Consider the following 15,604-nt stretch of genomic DNA (forward strand, 5'->3'; position numbering starts at 1 on the left):
CTACTGTGCTGCTGTTGCTATTGCTACTTCTTTTTCCTGTGTACGTGTACTCTACATAGCAGCCAGGCCCTCCTAAAACTTAAGTTATATCAATCACTTGTCTGCTAAAAAAAAATCCTCAAATGGCTTCCTATCTTGCTGGGTAAAATCCAAGCCCTTGCAATGGCCTACAACTCCCTACATGATCACTGCACACCCTTGACACCCCCCAGCCCAAATCCATTACTAGCATATTTCTCAGACTTTACCATTCTCCTTACTCAATTCACTAACAGGCATACTGACCCTTTGACTGCTTTATCTTAGCATCACAGCATGCAGCTCCCACCCTGGGGCTTTTGGACTTGTGTCATCTCTACCCAAAATGTTCTTCTCCCAGAAGCCTACATGGCTTCTCACTTAATTCTTTCAGGTCCTTGCTGAAATGCCATTGTCTCAAAGAGGCCTCCTCTAAATATCTTATCTCAAATAACAATGCCCCACAAATATTGCCCAATCCCTTTACTCTGGTTTTTCTCTGTAGCACTCATTATATTGACATATTTATGTGTTTATTGCCTATCTCCCCTCACTAGAACATAAGCTCCACATGGGCAGGGACTTTGTGCACTGTTGAATCCTGGGCACAAAGTAAGCACTTAAATGCTTGTTGAATTGTTTTCATCAGGATTTATTTTTTAATTTTTAAAGATTTTATTTATTTATTTTTAGAGAGGGGAAGGGAGGAAGAGAGGGAGAGAAACATCAGTGTGTGGTTGCCTCTTGTACGGCCTCTACTGGGGACCTGGCCTGCAACTCAGGCATGTGCCCTGACTGGGAATTGAACCAGCAACCCATTGATTGGCAGGCCAGTACTTAACCACTGAGCCACACCAGCCAGGGCTTCATCAGGATTTTTTGAAAATTCCTTGTTGTAGCTATATGCAGAAAAGCTAAAACAACTTGAGGCTTCTAGAAATACGTTATTTCCCAAATTTTCATGGATTTGCACTAAAGGCACCACAGGTCTATACTCCAGTCTACCAGGACTTGAAGTAAGAGGAGGAGAATCCAATCAATATATCCTTTTCTACTGCACTCAGGGAATTGAATGTCAGCAGTGAATTTTTTTCCTCCCCATCTCACCTCAAGGTTCTCTTTTCTCATAAAAAGATGGGGGATCTGTGGAATACTGTTATATCTTATACAGAGCAGGTACCCAAACTGACTACATTTCAGCCTTGGAACTAGTCCACACTGAATCTCTCCAGGGTGCAGGTGATAACCAGAATAGAAAGCCTTCTCAATCACAGAGATGAATCTTATAGAAGCTTTTATTTCAGTGATCAAAAGAATGCAGTAAATGGAACCTATATTGATTAACATTGGGCATGCAACTCTACCTCAAGCTGCTGTTAAATTTTGATAGGCCTAAATCTTTACAACTTATTTAGGCACATCTTTGAAATTCTCAGACCTTGATATACAGGGCAAGTTAACTTCTTCCTTGTGGCACTTAAGTAATGAGAATTATGTCACTGGCTAGATTCCTTGATAACTAAAGACGTCTAGATACTCAGCTGCCTATACTGCCTTGAGACCATACTTTAAATAAATCACAGTATAAGGGAGATAATTTAGAAAGCTGAACTGTATTATATGAACATTCCATATTTTTTTCCACCACTGATGGTCAAAACACTAGTTAAGGAGGCCTACAGTTAAGCACCAAATTACTCTTCCCCCACTGCTGCCCTTCCTCAGTGACACCAAGATGTGTATCGATATCCCTAGAAATCTGAAATGAGTCCACGCAAATGACAGATTTTACTCATGTGGTCCCACTATCAAATTATAGAAAGCAGTTCCAGTATCCAAATCGTAGGAAGCAGTTAATGGGACTTTGAGAAAAACACAGTATTACAAACAATAATATGCATCTAGGAAACTTTTCCATTAATCTGTCCACTGTTTTCACAAGATTAATATTTAAAAAAACACACCAAATACACATATGACCCTTAAACCTCAAACACACACAAAAAATTGGTCTTTGTTCATTCTCTGATGACCAGATGCTCCAAGAGTGCCAAAGGTGGGAGCCAATGCCCCCATAGCCTTTTCTTCAACCATTATTCAACTATCTTCTTTTTCGAAAAAGGTAAGGCTGAAATCAGTCAGAAAGGCTTTCTGAGAACACTGGCTTGGATTTCTGGGTCTGTTCCAGTCGATTCAAGATGAATTGGCTTGTATCAATGAAGCGCTCAACGCAGTTCACAAAACAGGCCTCAGCCCGACTGTCCAACTTTGGCCCAGGCTTGTCCATGCATTTTTCCTGGTCAGGACAAGATTAAGAATCACAAAAGGGAATTTTGCAAAAAAAAAAAAAAAAAAGGAAAGAGTAACTTGTTTAAAAGTAAAACTTCACCTAAAAACAATATCTGATGCATTAATCATAGTTCACATTGGGCAGCAGCTTACTTTATGGCAAGAAAATTTCCACAATCTTACATCAAATTCTCATAACCCTACAGAATAGGTAATGTTATTAATCTTCATTTACAAAAGGGACACTGTGACATAGAGATACTTTGCCTAATGTCATAGGGACCAGAAAGTTGTAGAGTTGACATATTACAAAACAAGGAAAATGACAAATTAACAAGTGCATTAACCTTTTGCTGAATTTGGTTACAACTCCACAATGCCAAGTGTATGAAATGTATTTAAATTAACTACAGAATTAAAAGGGTGAAAGGATAAATCATTGCAGCAAGACACCCAAAAATGTACCAAAGAAAAAAAGAAAATCTATGACCTGAGATTCTGTAACCTTATCTACTTAAGTCAGAGGTTCTTGATTCCATCTTAAGTAAGGTGAATGGGAAATTGTATAAATTTTCCTAAAGCTTACCAATTCTTAGAGGAGTCCTTAACCACATTCAACACTGGGCTGAATGTAATGAATTACAGATATTCTTTTTTAAAGAATGAAAGCTCTGTGGTCCAAGGCAGACAGGAGTTAAGTAACCAATTGTTAAGGGGCACAGTCCAGCAATACCATACATTTATTAAAAAAAGGACTTCAGAAACTGATGACTGTATCTAGTTCAAGTTAAGTAGTTCAAATGAATGTTGGTCATTATTATCTGCTGTGTACATAAGCCTCAGACTCTCCTGTTACAATGAAAATTACCCTTGGCCTCTGAACTCTATGAATTTTGTATGTCAGGGCACAGCAGTTATGCTGTCGTTGGCAGCCAGAGAACACTTTGATTCCAAAGTCCAAATGCCTTCCACCCTTTTGCCAAAGTCCCCTCAGGGGGCATACTCAATTCCTTAACCTTCAGACTCAAAACAGCTTGATATTACAAAACAATCCATTAAAAAGGCAAGGAAGTGTGTACTTTGGGACAGATTATACCACTTTTATAGTCAGTAGACTAGAGGCACTCATTTGTCACAGGTGACGTTAGAGAAACTGGGTAGTCAAAGCAAACCCCAGAGTCTGGGAACAGGAGTTTTGCTGACTCCCTGGGACTCGGAATTCCAAAAATTAGATTCCAGTATTGGGGACTCTTTCACCATTCTTGCTGACCAGCATTAGGCAGCTTCAACCTCAGTAGCCTAAAGTGCTGGTTCGGACAGCAGCATAAGTTTTCCATGATCCTCAGTCCTCTGTACCAACACAGTCTTAGGTCCGGAGTGACAATCTCCTGAGAAACGGAGTCACCTTTTCTCCCACCCAGTTCAGCCTGAGAAATCTACGAAATCCAAGGGGTTCTATTGGGTGCTCCCTCCTCCCCAGTCCCGCGGGGAAAGGACAAGGGGAAAGTAGGTACGGTGGCCATGTCTCGGCCGCAGGCTCCTCACCCAACAAAGTTCGGTCATCTGGTGCACCAGCTGCTGGAAGCGCTGCTTCTGAGTCTCCACCTCAATGAAATGCTGCAATTGCGGGTCCACTGAACCCAAACCCGCGGCAGAAGATGACGAAGAGGAATCCATCCTAGCAGAGGCACGCGTGCTGAAATGAACTCCGTAGCAACTCACCGACCTTCACGTGTCTCCACGACGGAACCGGAACCAGAATCCGGTGCCTTGGGGACCGCCCCCCCCCCCCAGCACATTGCGCCTGCGGGAGACTTCGCGTGGGCCCCACTTGCTTCACAAAGCTCCTCCCAGCAGCCCTAGCGTTCCACCCTGGTCGGAACCTCCTGGACCTACCTTCGGCCCCTAGCTGGCGCACTCCACTCAAGTCTGCTATTCTCGCTCCTGCCTGTGCTCGCAACCCAGCTCTCTGCCCTCCACTGTTGCTGGGCGCTCCTAATAGCTGTCTGCGAGCCCCCTCCCTCCCCGTCCCTACTAAGAGCTGTTCTTGGCCCCTGTGTGCCCTTGTCCCGACCCCATCCCCACCTTGCCTGCGCACTGAGGTTTCAGGACTTGCATCCCAGAGCCCCATTGTTGTACGGACCTTATTCGGAAAATAAATTTTTTTTAAATCAAGTAAAAAAGGAAGTTACTGCAGACCACATGGGTGGTTCCTAACCGGCTCAACAGTTCCACCTTTGTCCACTGTTTTGCCAGGTGCTCCTCTCCATGCTTTGCCAGGTGCCTTGCTCCTGGCCCAACTGATCTGTCTGTCCTCTTAGCAGTCCCAGGTTTTCCCCTCCTGACTTCGGGAAAGAGGCTCCAGCAGAATTCGTCTGAGAGCAGAAGTTTCAGAGGCAGAATTTTCTCAGAGATGGAGGGGATAAATGCCGAGGATCCTGTCGATTTCTCAAGACAGGAATATGCCAAACCAATACCACAAAACAGTTTTCTAGAACACTGAGATGGGGCATTTCAGGGAGGCTGCATAAATAAACGAGATGGCAAGAAACCTTCATGCTTTCCAGTAATTTTATTTTATCAAAACACCCTCCCCTCCCACTTCTGTGACACTTTTATTTTTGCCAAATTCTATCTCCCTTCCCGTAAGCTCTAATGCCTACCCAAAAGAGCTGTTGGACCCCTTGTGAGGCTATTTACATCCCCCCCCCCCCCGCCCAAACTGTTTGCATCCCAAATTTAGTCTCTTGATACTCGGGAAATTTATTCTCTGGGGTACAAAATACCAGGCACAATAATTCCATGGCCTTTGCTCACAAGGTACTATCCCAGGGAAGCAAAAAAGGGAGGCATCCCTAGATGTAGAGAGGGGCTTTTGTGTATTCAGTGAGAGTACAAAGGCTTCAGGGCCTATAGACTGGGTTTGTCCCAGAGAAAGTGAAACTGGGTTTTTTGGAGGAGAGTAGAACCAGAAAGCTTATTGGTGAGCTTAGGATTCTTCATCCATGACATCTAGGATGTTACTCAGAAGAACTCTGAAAGTGGGACGTTCATCTGCTTTCTAAAACCAAAGAAAAAGCACAGTGTTATAGTGAGCTAAAATCCAGAATTCAAGGGAAATACAATGAGAGAGCAGCAAAAGTTTATTAAGTATATACTATCTGCCCAGTAACATACCCTGTTGATTACAAAAAAAAAAAGGAAAGAAATAGTAGCACTCTATAAAATATTCGTGCACTTTTCATCTTTAGTAACTCAGATTATTAACGTGATGAGGACAATTTGCAAATTAAACTGATGAACATTGATTAAAATAGGGTAAGTTCATTATGTAATTGTACACCAATGCTTTCTTATTGTGCACCTTCAACTGAAAAATGGCTACCAAGCAAGAGGTTGACAGAACTGAAATCCTATAAGCTTTGATAATTTTTAGCTTGGTTTCAAACACTGTTTCTATCATCCCGTCATCAAAATTAACAAAGGAATTAACATTTCAAGACCATGGGCTGCATGCATCACTGGGCAGGGATCCTGAACACCTGGAACCTATTGTCTGGTTTGCAGACTAAGGCCTTTTGTGACAGCCATGGTCCATAAACCTCTGAGGTATTTATCAGAACCAAAAAGCCATCAATTTTTGTTCCTTTGAATCAGTGGCTCTCAAACCTAGATGAGTATCTGAATTTCTGGGGCCTTGGCCTGGTAGCTCAGTTGGTAGGAGTGTTGTCCTGATAACACCAAGGTTGCAGGTTGAATCTCCAGTCAGGGAACAGAAAAGAATCAAGCAATGAATTAATGAATAAGTGGAACAACAAGTGGTGCTCTCTCTCTCTCCATCCCTTTCTCTCTCTCTCTCTCTCTCTCTCTCTCTCTCTCTCTCTCTCTCTGAAATCAATAAATTAAAAAAAAATTAAAAAGATATTTCTGGGTTCCACTCCAGACAAACCTCATCAGAATCTCTGGAGATAGGACCCAGTCATCTATAGTTTTAGGTGTTCCCCAAGGATTCTGATGTACATCCACTTTGGAGATTACCACTTTAAACAGGCTGTGGGGAAAGTGCCTCTCTGAAACAGTTAACTAACAGAGTGAGGATATCCTAATTTGGAGAGAACATAGCCACTCAGCCTTAATCCTGAATGGCACAGGAGATAGAAGAGAAATGGCTCCAAGAGGTTCTCCATACTTTCCTTGTGACTACAGTCATTTTTTGAAGGAAAAGATTCCATGCTCTGATTCAGGTCCCCAACTTTTTACCCCACCAAAAGGGCTCCAGATTCACATATGTGTTTGTTGGAAATTGTCTTTCTGTTTCTAGTGGGGCAGAACTAAAAGCTGAGCCTTTATTTTACTAAATATTGAAGTTGCCAAATTAAGGTTGCCAAGGATCTACTGAAGAGTGGAGAAGGCAACTCTGGAAGAACCAAAGGTGATAGCAGCAAAGCATTTCAGTAATAGTAGGACAGGTTCTTTGTTTTCAAAATACAATATGCCCCAAAATGCACCATTTTTTAAAATAGCACTACCTATTTTTGTTCCCTTTCAGGTCATAGCACCTTTATTTTTAAAATCTCACCTAGAGACACAGCCAGAAGGGTTGGCAGTAAAGTAGAAGAAAGGACCAATGACTCTCAAAAGAATGAACGCACATTTTAATGACTTTTCATTTTTAATGCCATACATTTGTCTGAGTGCCTTTGGCTGCCTGTATATACTAGGTGACATGGCTTCACATCACCCCTTATCCCTAAAGCTGAGTTGTTATTGGAGTCTGATAATAATACTTTAGTGAGAATTGGAGTGGGCCCAGGAAAGTTTATGGCCATAGAAGGATTATGGTGCAGGCTAGGGTCTTAAAATGTTTGCAGCTCCATGCAGTCAGGGAGAGCGGGGAATGGGTGCCTGGCTGGCTAAATGAGAAACTAGGTACAAGAAAATAATTTAACAGGCCCCAATAAAGCACTTACCTCATGCCAGCAGCTGTACATGATGGTATATACCCGCTCAGAAGCTAGATGAGGCCTGTAGAGACGCAGGCCTTGGGCAATGTGTTCAGCAGTTTCACTGTTAGTAAATCTCTCATATGGCATCTTCCCCAGAGAGTAAATTTCCCACATCAAAACCCCTAGGAAATGAAAAAAAAATGTAGTAAGTCAGTTTTCAGTCTTTTCAGGTATTAGGGATCCCAGTCTTCCTAAAACAACCTCAAAAAGTAGATTCAGCTGAATTGCCCCTCTGTGGTTTTTGCATTTTGTCCAAACTTCCACCATAGTACTGACTACACTGGAGGCTAATCAGGGTTGCACTGGACCATTAGCTCCTCCAGGAGAGAGATAGCATCTTATTTGTCTCTGTCATTATAGGTTCTGGCAGAGTGCTGGTACATAATCAGTATTCAGAAGCCATCAAATACTGAATGAATTGTTTGTTGCCCTCATTGTAACATATTATAAATTCTAAGAAGGCAGGGATTGTGTCTAATTTACTGGTTTTATTCCCAGAAATCCTGGGGTGCCTGACATAGTAAGCACTCCCTAAGGATTATAGGAATGAAAGCAAGAACAAATTACCTCTTTGTGCAGGATGCAAAGTATCAATTTTCCTATTGCATTCCTCTGCCTGAGTCTTTTCCCTATTGCATAATCTTATCCACTCACCGAAAGCCCAAATGTCAGATTTACTGCTGAACTTGCTGTACATAAGCACTTCTGGTGGAGACCACCGGACTGGAAATTTGGAGCCCACTGAACTTGTGTATTCATCATCCAGAACATACCTGCAAAGGATTCAGGACTCGTTACTGTTAGGATTTGGAGAGCTTGATATGTATCTATGTTTTCTTGGCACAGTCACAAGAATTGCACAAATACATGCCTACAGGCCAGCCAGTGTGTTTTAAAATGTTATTTTTAAACATATTCCTGTTCTTATATCTGACTTAGCTTCCCTGATTGACAATTGGTTACAGTGAAGGTGAAGTGAAATAAGACCTAATAGGTACTCCCTTCCTCCTCTCTATCCTTTTCTGTTCTCTATCCTTCTCCTTCCCTCCCTCTATTCTGTAGTGCCCAGTGAGACTTAAACTAATTAGGAAATAAGAAGGGATCGAATAAAGTCAACAGGATTAAGAGATCAAGATAGGCACTGGGAAAATTCACTTAAAAAGGGAAAGAGAAAGGAGAAGGAAGGAATATAACAATAAAACAAAAGGAGGAAAGAAGCGACAAATCATTCAGAGAAAGAAAGAAGTTGAAAAAGACTAGAATGAGAAAAAGAAAGGCAAAGGATTGAAAATTGTAATGTCTCCTTAAGTTTGTACTGTGCTATTTTTCCTTTTGGAGTGAAAGAAGAAAAAGACACACTTACCTGGACAGGCCGAAGTCAGATACTTTAACAACTCCTTGATCGTTTACCAAACAATTTCGAGCTGCCTGTAGTACAACAGATAGCAGTGAGACTCCAACCCTGGCACACAGGTAAAAGGCACAAAACTTCTGCCCACCAGGGGAGTGAAGCCAGGGTAGTCTCATCTCCTTGAACTAGAGACACCTTTCCACCTTATAGGAGACAGCTGACACTGAGAAATGTTGATGTATTTCCACCACATGTAAAGCAACCTGATATGTGTAGTAATAAGCAAAACACTGAGGACATGCAGAATCATTTCATTCACACTGGCAATTCCTCAACACCCCATCCTGCACTCAGAGAATTTTGGGAGAACAGAAGGCAAGAGAGCTTTGATTTCTGCTTTTCTGCCAGTGGTACTAGGGCCCTCTGAGCCTTGTCCTGGTTGAAATAGGCAGGGGCACAAATTCATGCCTCTAGAGGCCAGGCAGGCAAAGTGAGGAGTAAAGTAGGGTGGCTGGAAATTGCAGAGAATTTGGCTTGTCTAAAGTAGGAGCTGCTCCTCAGCTCCAGCCTACTGTTAGCATGGTCTGTGAGACTGTGGATCTGGTGTTACAAGATTGTACAGACTTTCAAGAGAAGCCGGGAATTCAGTTTTTAAAAAAATATGAAATGTTTCTTTTTAAGTGTTTGATAATATATAATATTAAAAAATAACATATACCCACAGGCCCCAGTTTGTGACTCACGTAACCAACTGATGATCTTTGGCCAGGAGCAGCCCCTTTGGGAAGCAGCATTGGCCTTCTGCCCCTGAAGGACTCCACTATTTCCTTAGTGTGGTACGGGGCTAGAAGTGAGTGAGTACTCTAGTTCCCACCACGGCAAGACTTGTGATGTTGAGGCTGGAGATCCTTGACTGACTGACTACTGGGCAGAGGCTCACCTAACTTTCAGTGTTTTGTAGATAAAACTGAAATGATAGCTTCAGCAACCCTCCTCATCCATGTATGATATGTCTTCCTCTGCTACTTCCACCCCCTCAGCCCTTGATTCCAGGCCAATACTTCTGAGATCCCACCAGGTCTCTGTGGAGGAATTGCTTTGACTCCAGGTATTCCATGGCTTCACAGACATCCTTGCACATCTCCAGCAGCTGCTGACTCTGGAAATGGTGGCGCATCTCCCTCAGGTAGTTCAGTAGGCACCCATTGGCCATGTACTCAGTGATGATGAAGATGGGGCGCTGTTTGGTGCAGACACCGTACAACTGTACCAGCTTCTCATGGGAAAGATTCCTACAGGAGAGATAATGAACCAGTCCTGCCCTTCTGGCTCTGCATACCAGTCAGAAAAGGGCTAGGGTAGAAAGGGGTTGGTCTGGGATTAGAGTGCTAGATAAGGGACCATGACAGCAAGTTGATTTTCCTCCTTCCAACCCTAAGTTCCAACAGTGCCTAATATGTGACAGTGAGCAGCAATTTGAAGACCATCAATAGAACAGGAAACAAATCAAGGGGTAAATGAGAATCAGTCTTCCTTTGGAAAGTTTCATTTTCCACAACCACTCTGAAATGCTACTGAGATGGTAAGCACCCATGATCAACACTAATCTCAACCAATGTCTAAGGCAGATAAATGGTTATCTTAGAAATAAGGACTCCCACCAATAAAAGGTTGATCTCAGGCCCTGGTTCCAAATCTCCTTCACTAAAAGTCATGTTAAATCACAGTGGATTGTTCTGGTAATACCTAGACTCCAGTAACTGGATTGAGAGTTTACTTTGGGCTATAACTCACATCATGACTTTTGCTTCTTCAATGAATTCATCTTCAGACATGGAGCCTTCTTTGATCATCTTGATGGCCACATCATACTGGCCTCTCCATTTCCCATACTTCACTACCCCAAATTGTCCAGTCCCCAGCTCCTTCAAGAAGGTCAGGTCCTTTGGATCAATTTCCCAGGATCCTATAACAACAAAGTTTAAGTGTGAGTCTTTGGGAGTCCTATATGAATAATGCCTACAATAGATAAGAATCCCTACTGAAGGTAGAAATAGGCAAACAGTAAAAAGGAAATTCTCAGGAGTACTAATACATCTTTGCTCAGGTAAATCTCAGGGACAAGGGATTACTGGTTAGAGGAATCTGGGAATTTTAGGTGCAAGTCAGCCATAAAAGCAACATCTTAAAATGCTTTATGATTATGTTTTTTAAAACCATAATTTAAAAAATAATCCATTTATGAGTTTATGTTTTTGCAGTCCCAGTAGGAGCCACCAGAAGGATAAAATAATTAAATAACTTTTGTCTGGCTCTGCTTTAATTTTCCTTGAGACAGCTGGTGCAGAATAATGTGTTGCAAGGACACTTGCCAGTCAAGGTCTAATTGGTGTACCAAAGCCAGTCTTTGTATCTGGACAGTCCACCCTACCCTAGAGAAATAAGCAGTTACCGTAGCCCAGGCCTGCAGTAGAAGGTGCATTCTTGTTTTGTTGAGACACTGGATATTTGAGCCTAGATATGAGTCCTGAAACATACAGAGGGGGTCATGTTCGTCATGCAGCATAGGGGGTGGGATACCTCACACGCCCTCATTTAAAACCTCACACTTCTGATGTTCCCTTTTGTAGTAAATTTTGAATACCAGAAGATGCTCACAAACCTAAATTTTTCTGGAAGTTTTTCTCTCATAAAAGAATTTTCAGAAACAACAAAAAGAGAAAATATTCATTGAAATACACTCCACAACTAAATATATCCCCATCTCCCAGTCTAGGCTTAACTCATATTATTACCTTCTCCATGAAGCTTTTTCTTTTACCAATCTTCCAATTTTTAGAATATTTACACTACAGCAGGTCCTTGAATAATGTCATTTTTAAAATAATGTTGGTGTGCTGCCATAGAAACTTAACATTTGTTTATATCAGCTAGCCTATGGTAAATTGGTTTTGTTACACATTGTTTTGCTTAAAGTTTCAGAATCTATCAGTGGCATTAAGTGAGGACTTACTGTACTTACAAGCTGTTTTCTGATATTTTCTAACCTTATTTAATTTTGGGGCAAGGACCTTGGTTAATAATTTTCCTGCATTCTCCTCTAGTACTGAGGAAATTGCTGAGTACACAGTAGTAACTCAATGAATACTTGCTGCTTCATTAATCACCACTCTCATCTATGTCCTTCCTTAGCACTGAGCATAAATCTTCAAATGAGAAATCAGTTCCTATGGGCACAAGTTCTTTTATTGACCTCCACCAAGCATCATAGGGGCTGGCTTTGACAGCTAATTTGTATTGACTGCCCTGTTAGGCTTAGTATTCCCCTCATTACCTTGTTCTGAATTGCTTCTTCTGGCACTTGTCACACCCTTCTTTTGTGGCCCCAATACTCACCTGCAGAGTTATGCTGATGGTAGTTAATGAGCTCAGGGATGGTGCTGAAAAGGTGCTTCTCAGCCAGGTAATACTGGCTCTGAGGTGTGGAACACACAACATAATGGCGTATCACCCCTTGAGGGTCCCTGAAGAAGTGGATTCTAAGTCAGCAACTTGGGATCAAGGGTCACCCAAGGTGCAAGAAGTGAAGTGAGATGAGTTTTGAGTTTCCGGGGCAGAGGAATTAGGAGGGGCACACCATTAAAGAGCTGTTTTGAGGGCTCCCCTGTGTTTTGTCCCCGTGGCCTTGGAACGGTAGCACTCACCCTGTAGATTTAGCATACACAGACACAGTATATTTTCCAGCTTTGCTGGAGTCTCTGACAATGAAACCTCCTTCCTTCCCCTGAAACAACAAAAAAGAAGCTGACTGTAAGGAGGAAGTGTTGCTCACATCTGTACCCCACCAGCCCAAACATGGAATAAAATAGAACAACTCCTGATTTCACTGCCAACTTGCATGATTCATCTGCAAACTCATTGCTTTTGATACCGAAGTTTAATTAGGACCTCCTAAAATGATGACCTTGACATTTCCTTGTCTGGAAGTGGTGGGCAGGAGCAAGTCCTCAATTCAGTATACTCATTTTTGGTTCAAGAGAATACCATTTGCTTGTGGTGGCTCACTTACCTCTTGCTTTAGCAGTTCTTCAGCTTGACTCCGAGTCATGTGTTTGGAATACCACCTGTAAAGGGAGAGTACTTGAGTAGCTCCTAGGTCATGGTGTAATTGATTACGGGATTAGAGTGCCCTCCAAGGCTTGTTCATCCTGGTAATTCAGTCAATTCACTCAACCCCTATTTATTGTTTACCATGTGTAAAGCACAACTGCATCCCTTTCTCAAAGCCCAGTTGGCACTGAAATTTCATGGAAGTAGAGGGCAAAAACAGATGGTAAAGGGTTGCAGGGAATGGATCAGAGATAGGGCACTTAAGGAAAATCTACTTCTATGATTAAAAAGAAAAGACAATGGCAGAAGTTTGACATTTTCACCCATTCAAAATGTTTCCTATAAGACTGTATAACTCTATCTTTGAGTGTAGTTCTTCTGGATTTTAAGGGTGTGTTGATCTCTTTAAGTCTCATAAGCAAAGGGTGTTTATGGTGAGGGTAAGACATGGATCCTAACGGGGTGGTGGCATCATTGACTTAGTTGGCAATGATTTTAATAAGTATTTGAAATAAAAATTTTTATAAGAAAATTTCTTTTATTTAAAGATTTTATTTATTTACTTTCAGAGAGGGGAAGGAAGGTAGAAAGAGAGGAAGAGAAACATCAATGTGCAAGAGATGCATCAGTTGGTTGCCTCTCATATGCCCCCAACTGGGGACCTGGCCCACAACCCAGGCATGTACCCTGACAAGGAATTGAACCAGCAACCTTTTGGTTCACAGGTTGGTGCTCCATCCACTAAGCCACACCAGCCAGGGCCAAAATTTTGTTGAAACTACAAAAAAAGTATATACTATATTTTATTTCTCTTGGAAGATTGTGCACTGGAAACATAAGCATACTCACTCATACATTTCTATGGAGTCTTCTGCTTCAGTGACATAGTTACTAGGGATGTAGCCTTCCTGCCTGTAGAGAAGACATTGTGTAGGTCATCCAGCACTCCCCGTCCTAGGGGACAGACAGATTCATATGCCCATATCCCCGAGCTTAGAACAAATCTGAAATGGGGGTACACAAACGATGTCCCTCCCTAAAGAGGATTGTGTTGCAGGTGCATGGCTAGGGAAATGTGTAGCTTCTGCACATGTGGCATTGGTGATTTGCGCATGACAATATGTGGGCCAGACTCTACAATCTCAGAGAGATGGCCGCATGTAGAGCTACACTCTGGGAAGCACTTGGAGGGACAGCCTATTCATCCTGGTGTGGGAAGAACAATTTCTGATTGGGATACCAAGTAGGGAAATTACGCTGCAGGACTTTGTATGTCTGTGGAATGGGCAGCCTAAACAAGGCTCAGGGTTGGCTGTTGTAGACTCACCCATTTTTATCTCGTGCTCGCCACCAGGGTAAGTTGCTCTCCTCCAGGATAAAATATTCGTCACCTTTCCGCAGCTGTAGATCATTTGCATTCATTGGCATGTAATCGTAAAGGGCTACAACCTTTTTAAGTTCACTTGTGGAGACTGGTGCTGCTGTTGGTTCAGGAGGCAGTGGCTTTTTCAAGATCTGTGTAAATACAAAAACAAAAGTAGGGTGGTTTGGCTAGACGTCAAGTACTCTCTTCTCTGCCAATTATCTGGCTTACTAGACACACCATTATAACCCAAATCAGGCATAATAAAAACATTTATTCAGCATCCATTTTTAAGCACTTATGTAGGGGTTTTCAGTCTGCGGTGCACATCGGAATCATGTAGGGAACATTTGTTTAACAATCCTGACACCCAAGCAGTTTCCCAGACCAATTACATCTAAATCTCTGAAGATGGAACCCAGACATCAGTATTTTGTTTTATCCTCACCCTAGCACACTTTTTCATTGCTTTTAGAAAGAGTGGAAGGGAGAGAGAGAAACACTGATATGAGAGAGAAGCATTGATTGGTTGCCCCCTGTATGCTCCTGGACCAGGGATTGTATGCACCTGGATCAGGGATCAAATCTGCAAACTATATATGTGCCTTGACTGGGAATCAAACCCACAACCTTTCAGTTATGGGATGGCACTCCAACCAACTGAGCCACACCTGCCAGAGCCAGACATCAGTATTATTAAAGCTTCCAGAGAAAAACACAGTCAGAAAAACTATTTGGCTCTAAACTGGCTCATGGGTCTACTAAGTGGCTTTGAATCTCAGTTTCATTGTTTATAAAATGAGCATAATGATTTCTGCTCTCCTTTATTGTGCTTCACAGATGTTCTGGTTTTTTTTACAAATTGAAGGCAAGACCCTCCACTAGCAAAATATTATGAGTCGTTTCATTTTGGTGGTCTGGAACCAGACTCACAATATCTCCAAGGTCTGCCTGTATATGAGGAAGGGCTTTCTAGACCTCAAAATGTAACCAAGAAAAGCAAGTTTGAAGTAATATATTAGTGGTAGGATGAAGGTATTATGTATATGGGTGCTCCCTATTAAATTATTTCAACTTAATGTTTGAAAATATTTTTCATTTTAAAAAATAGGGCTTTGTTTTGTTTTGTTTCGAACAGGTGATTGAATTAAATGGTTGTCAAGAGCTTCCAAATAGCCCTCTATCTTTCCAATGAAAGTGGAAGTCCTAATTAGAAGGACAAATGCCACGTTTCAGAAGGACTATCAATTAACACTACTTAGTCTCAGGAAAGAGACTTAGTCTTAGAGACCTAGTCCCTGACTAAGTCTCAGGGAAATTCTAAGACTTCAGCGTATTTTCTGAGGTGACCGTAATTTTCTATTTGAGCTGTAGCAGCACCCAATTCCCCCTGTATACCTGGTCCTCCTCAGGTGTGGGTGGAAGAGGCTTTTTTGTCTTCCGGTGAGAACTCCCAGGTTTCAAACC

The 15,604-nt window shown here is 42.1% G+C and overlaps 2 protein-coding genes across 2 annotated transcripts in view; both read right to left on the minus strand.

The window, feature by feature from the left end:
- Positions 1-1,295: 1,295 nt before the first annotated feature.
- Positions 1,296-4,096, minus strand: TIMM8A (translocase of inner mitochondrial membrane 8A). Its single transcript, XM_037131023.2, has 2 exons — positions 3,853-4,096; positions 1,296-2,314 (listed from the first exon to the last, which is right to left on the minus strand). Exons 1-2 carry the CDS (start codon positions 3,982-3,984, stop codon positions 2,153-2,155), a joined length of 294 nt encoding a protein of 97 aa, XP_036986918.1. The 5' UTR covers positions 3,985-4,096; the 3' UTR covers positions 1,296-2,152.
- Positions 4,097-4,864: 768 nt separating this feature from the next.
- The window catches only part of BTK (Bruton tyrosine kinase), a 30,729-nt gene continuing 19,989 nt past the window's right edge, over positions 4,865-15,604 (minus strand). The window contains exons 7-19 of the mRNA XM_037130999.2: positions 15,536-15,603; positions 14,102-14,289; positions 13,624-13,686; positions 12,734-12,788; positions 12,369-12,448; positions 12,061-12,188; positions 11,117-11,191; positions 10,459-10,630; positions 9,740-9,956; positions 8,677-8,741; positions 7,968-8,086; positions 7,278-7,435; positions 4,865-5,368 (exon numbers count right to left, since the gene is read on the minus strand). Of these exons, the coding sequence (XP_036986894.1) occupies positions 5,297-5,368; positions 7,278-7,435; positions 7,968-8,086; positions 8,677-8,741; positions 9,740-9,956; positions 10,459-10,630; positions 11,117-11,191; positions 12,061-12,188; positions 12,369-12,448; positions 12,734-12,788; positions 13,624-13,686; positions 14,102-14,289; positions 15,536-15,603 (1,460 nt within the window). The 3' untranslated portion in view covers positions 4,865-5,296. The remainder of the gene's footprint in view (positions 5,369-7,277; positions 7,436-7,967; positions 8,087-8,676; positions 8,742-9,739; positions 9,957-10,458; positions 10,631-11,116; positions 11,192-12,060; positions 12,189-12,368; positions 12,449-12,733; positions 12,789-13,623; positions 13,687-14,101; positions 14,290-15,535; position 15,604) is intronic.

The sequence above is a fragment of the Artibeus jamaicensis genome, unplaced genomic scaffold (genome assembly GCF_021234435.1).
Source record: "Artibeus jamaicensis isolate MK-2021 breed Jamaican fruit bat unplaced genomic scaffold, CSHL_Jam_final scaffold_461, whole genome shotgun sequence".
Taxonomy (NCBI): domain Eukaryota; kingdom Metazoa; phylum Chordata; class Mammalia; order Chiroptera; family Phyllostomidae; genus Artibeus; species Artibeus jamaicensis.

Coding starts and splice junctions, on each gene's coding strand:
- TIMM8A (XM_037131023.2), bottom strand. CDS start 3,984: ATGGATTCCTCTTCGTCATCTTCTGCCGCGGGTTTGGGTTCAGTGGAC. Junction 2,315..3,852: donor AGATGACCGAACTTTGTTGG/GTGAGGAGCCTG, acceptor TGTCCTGACCAG/GAAAAATGCATGGACAAGCC.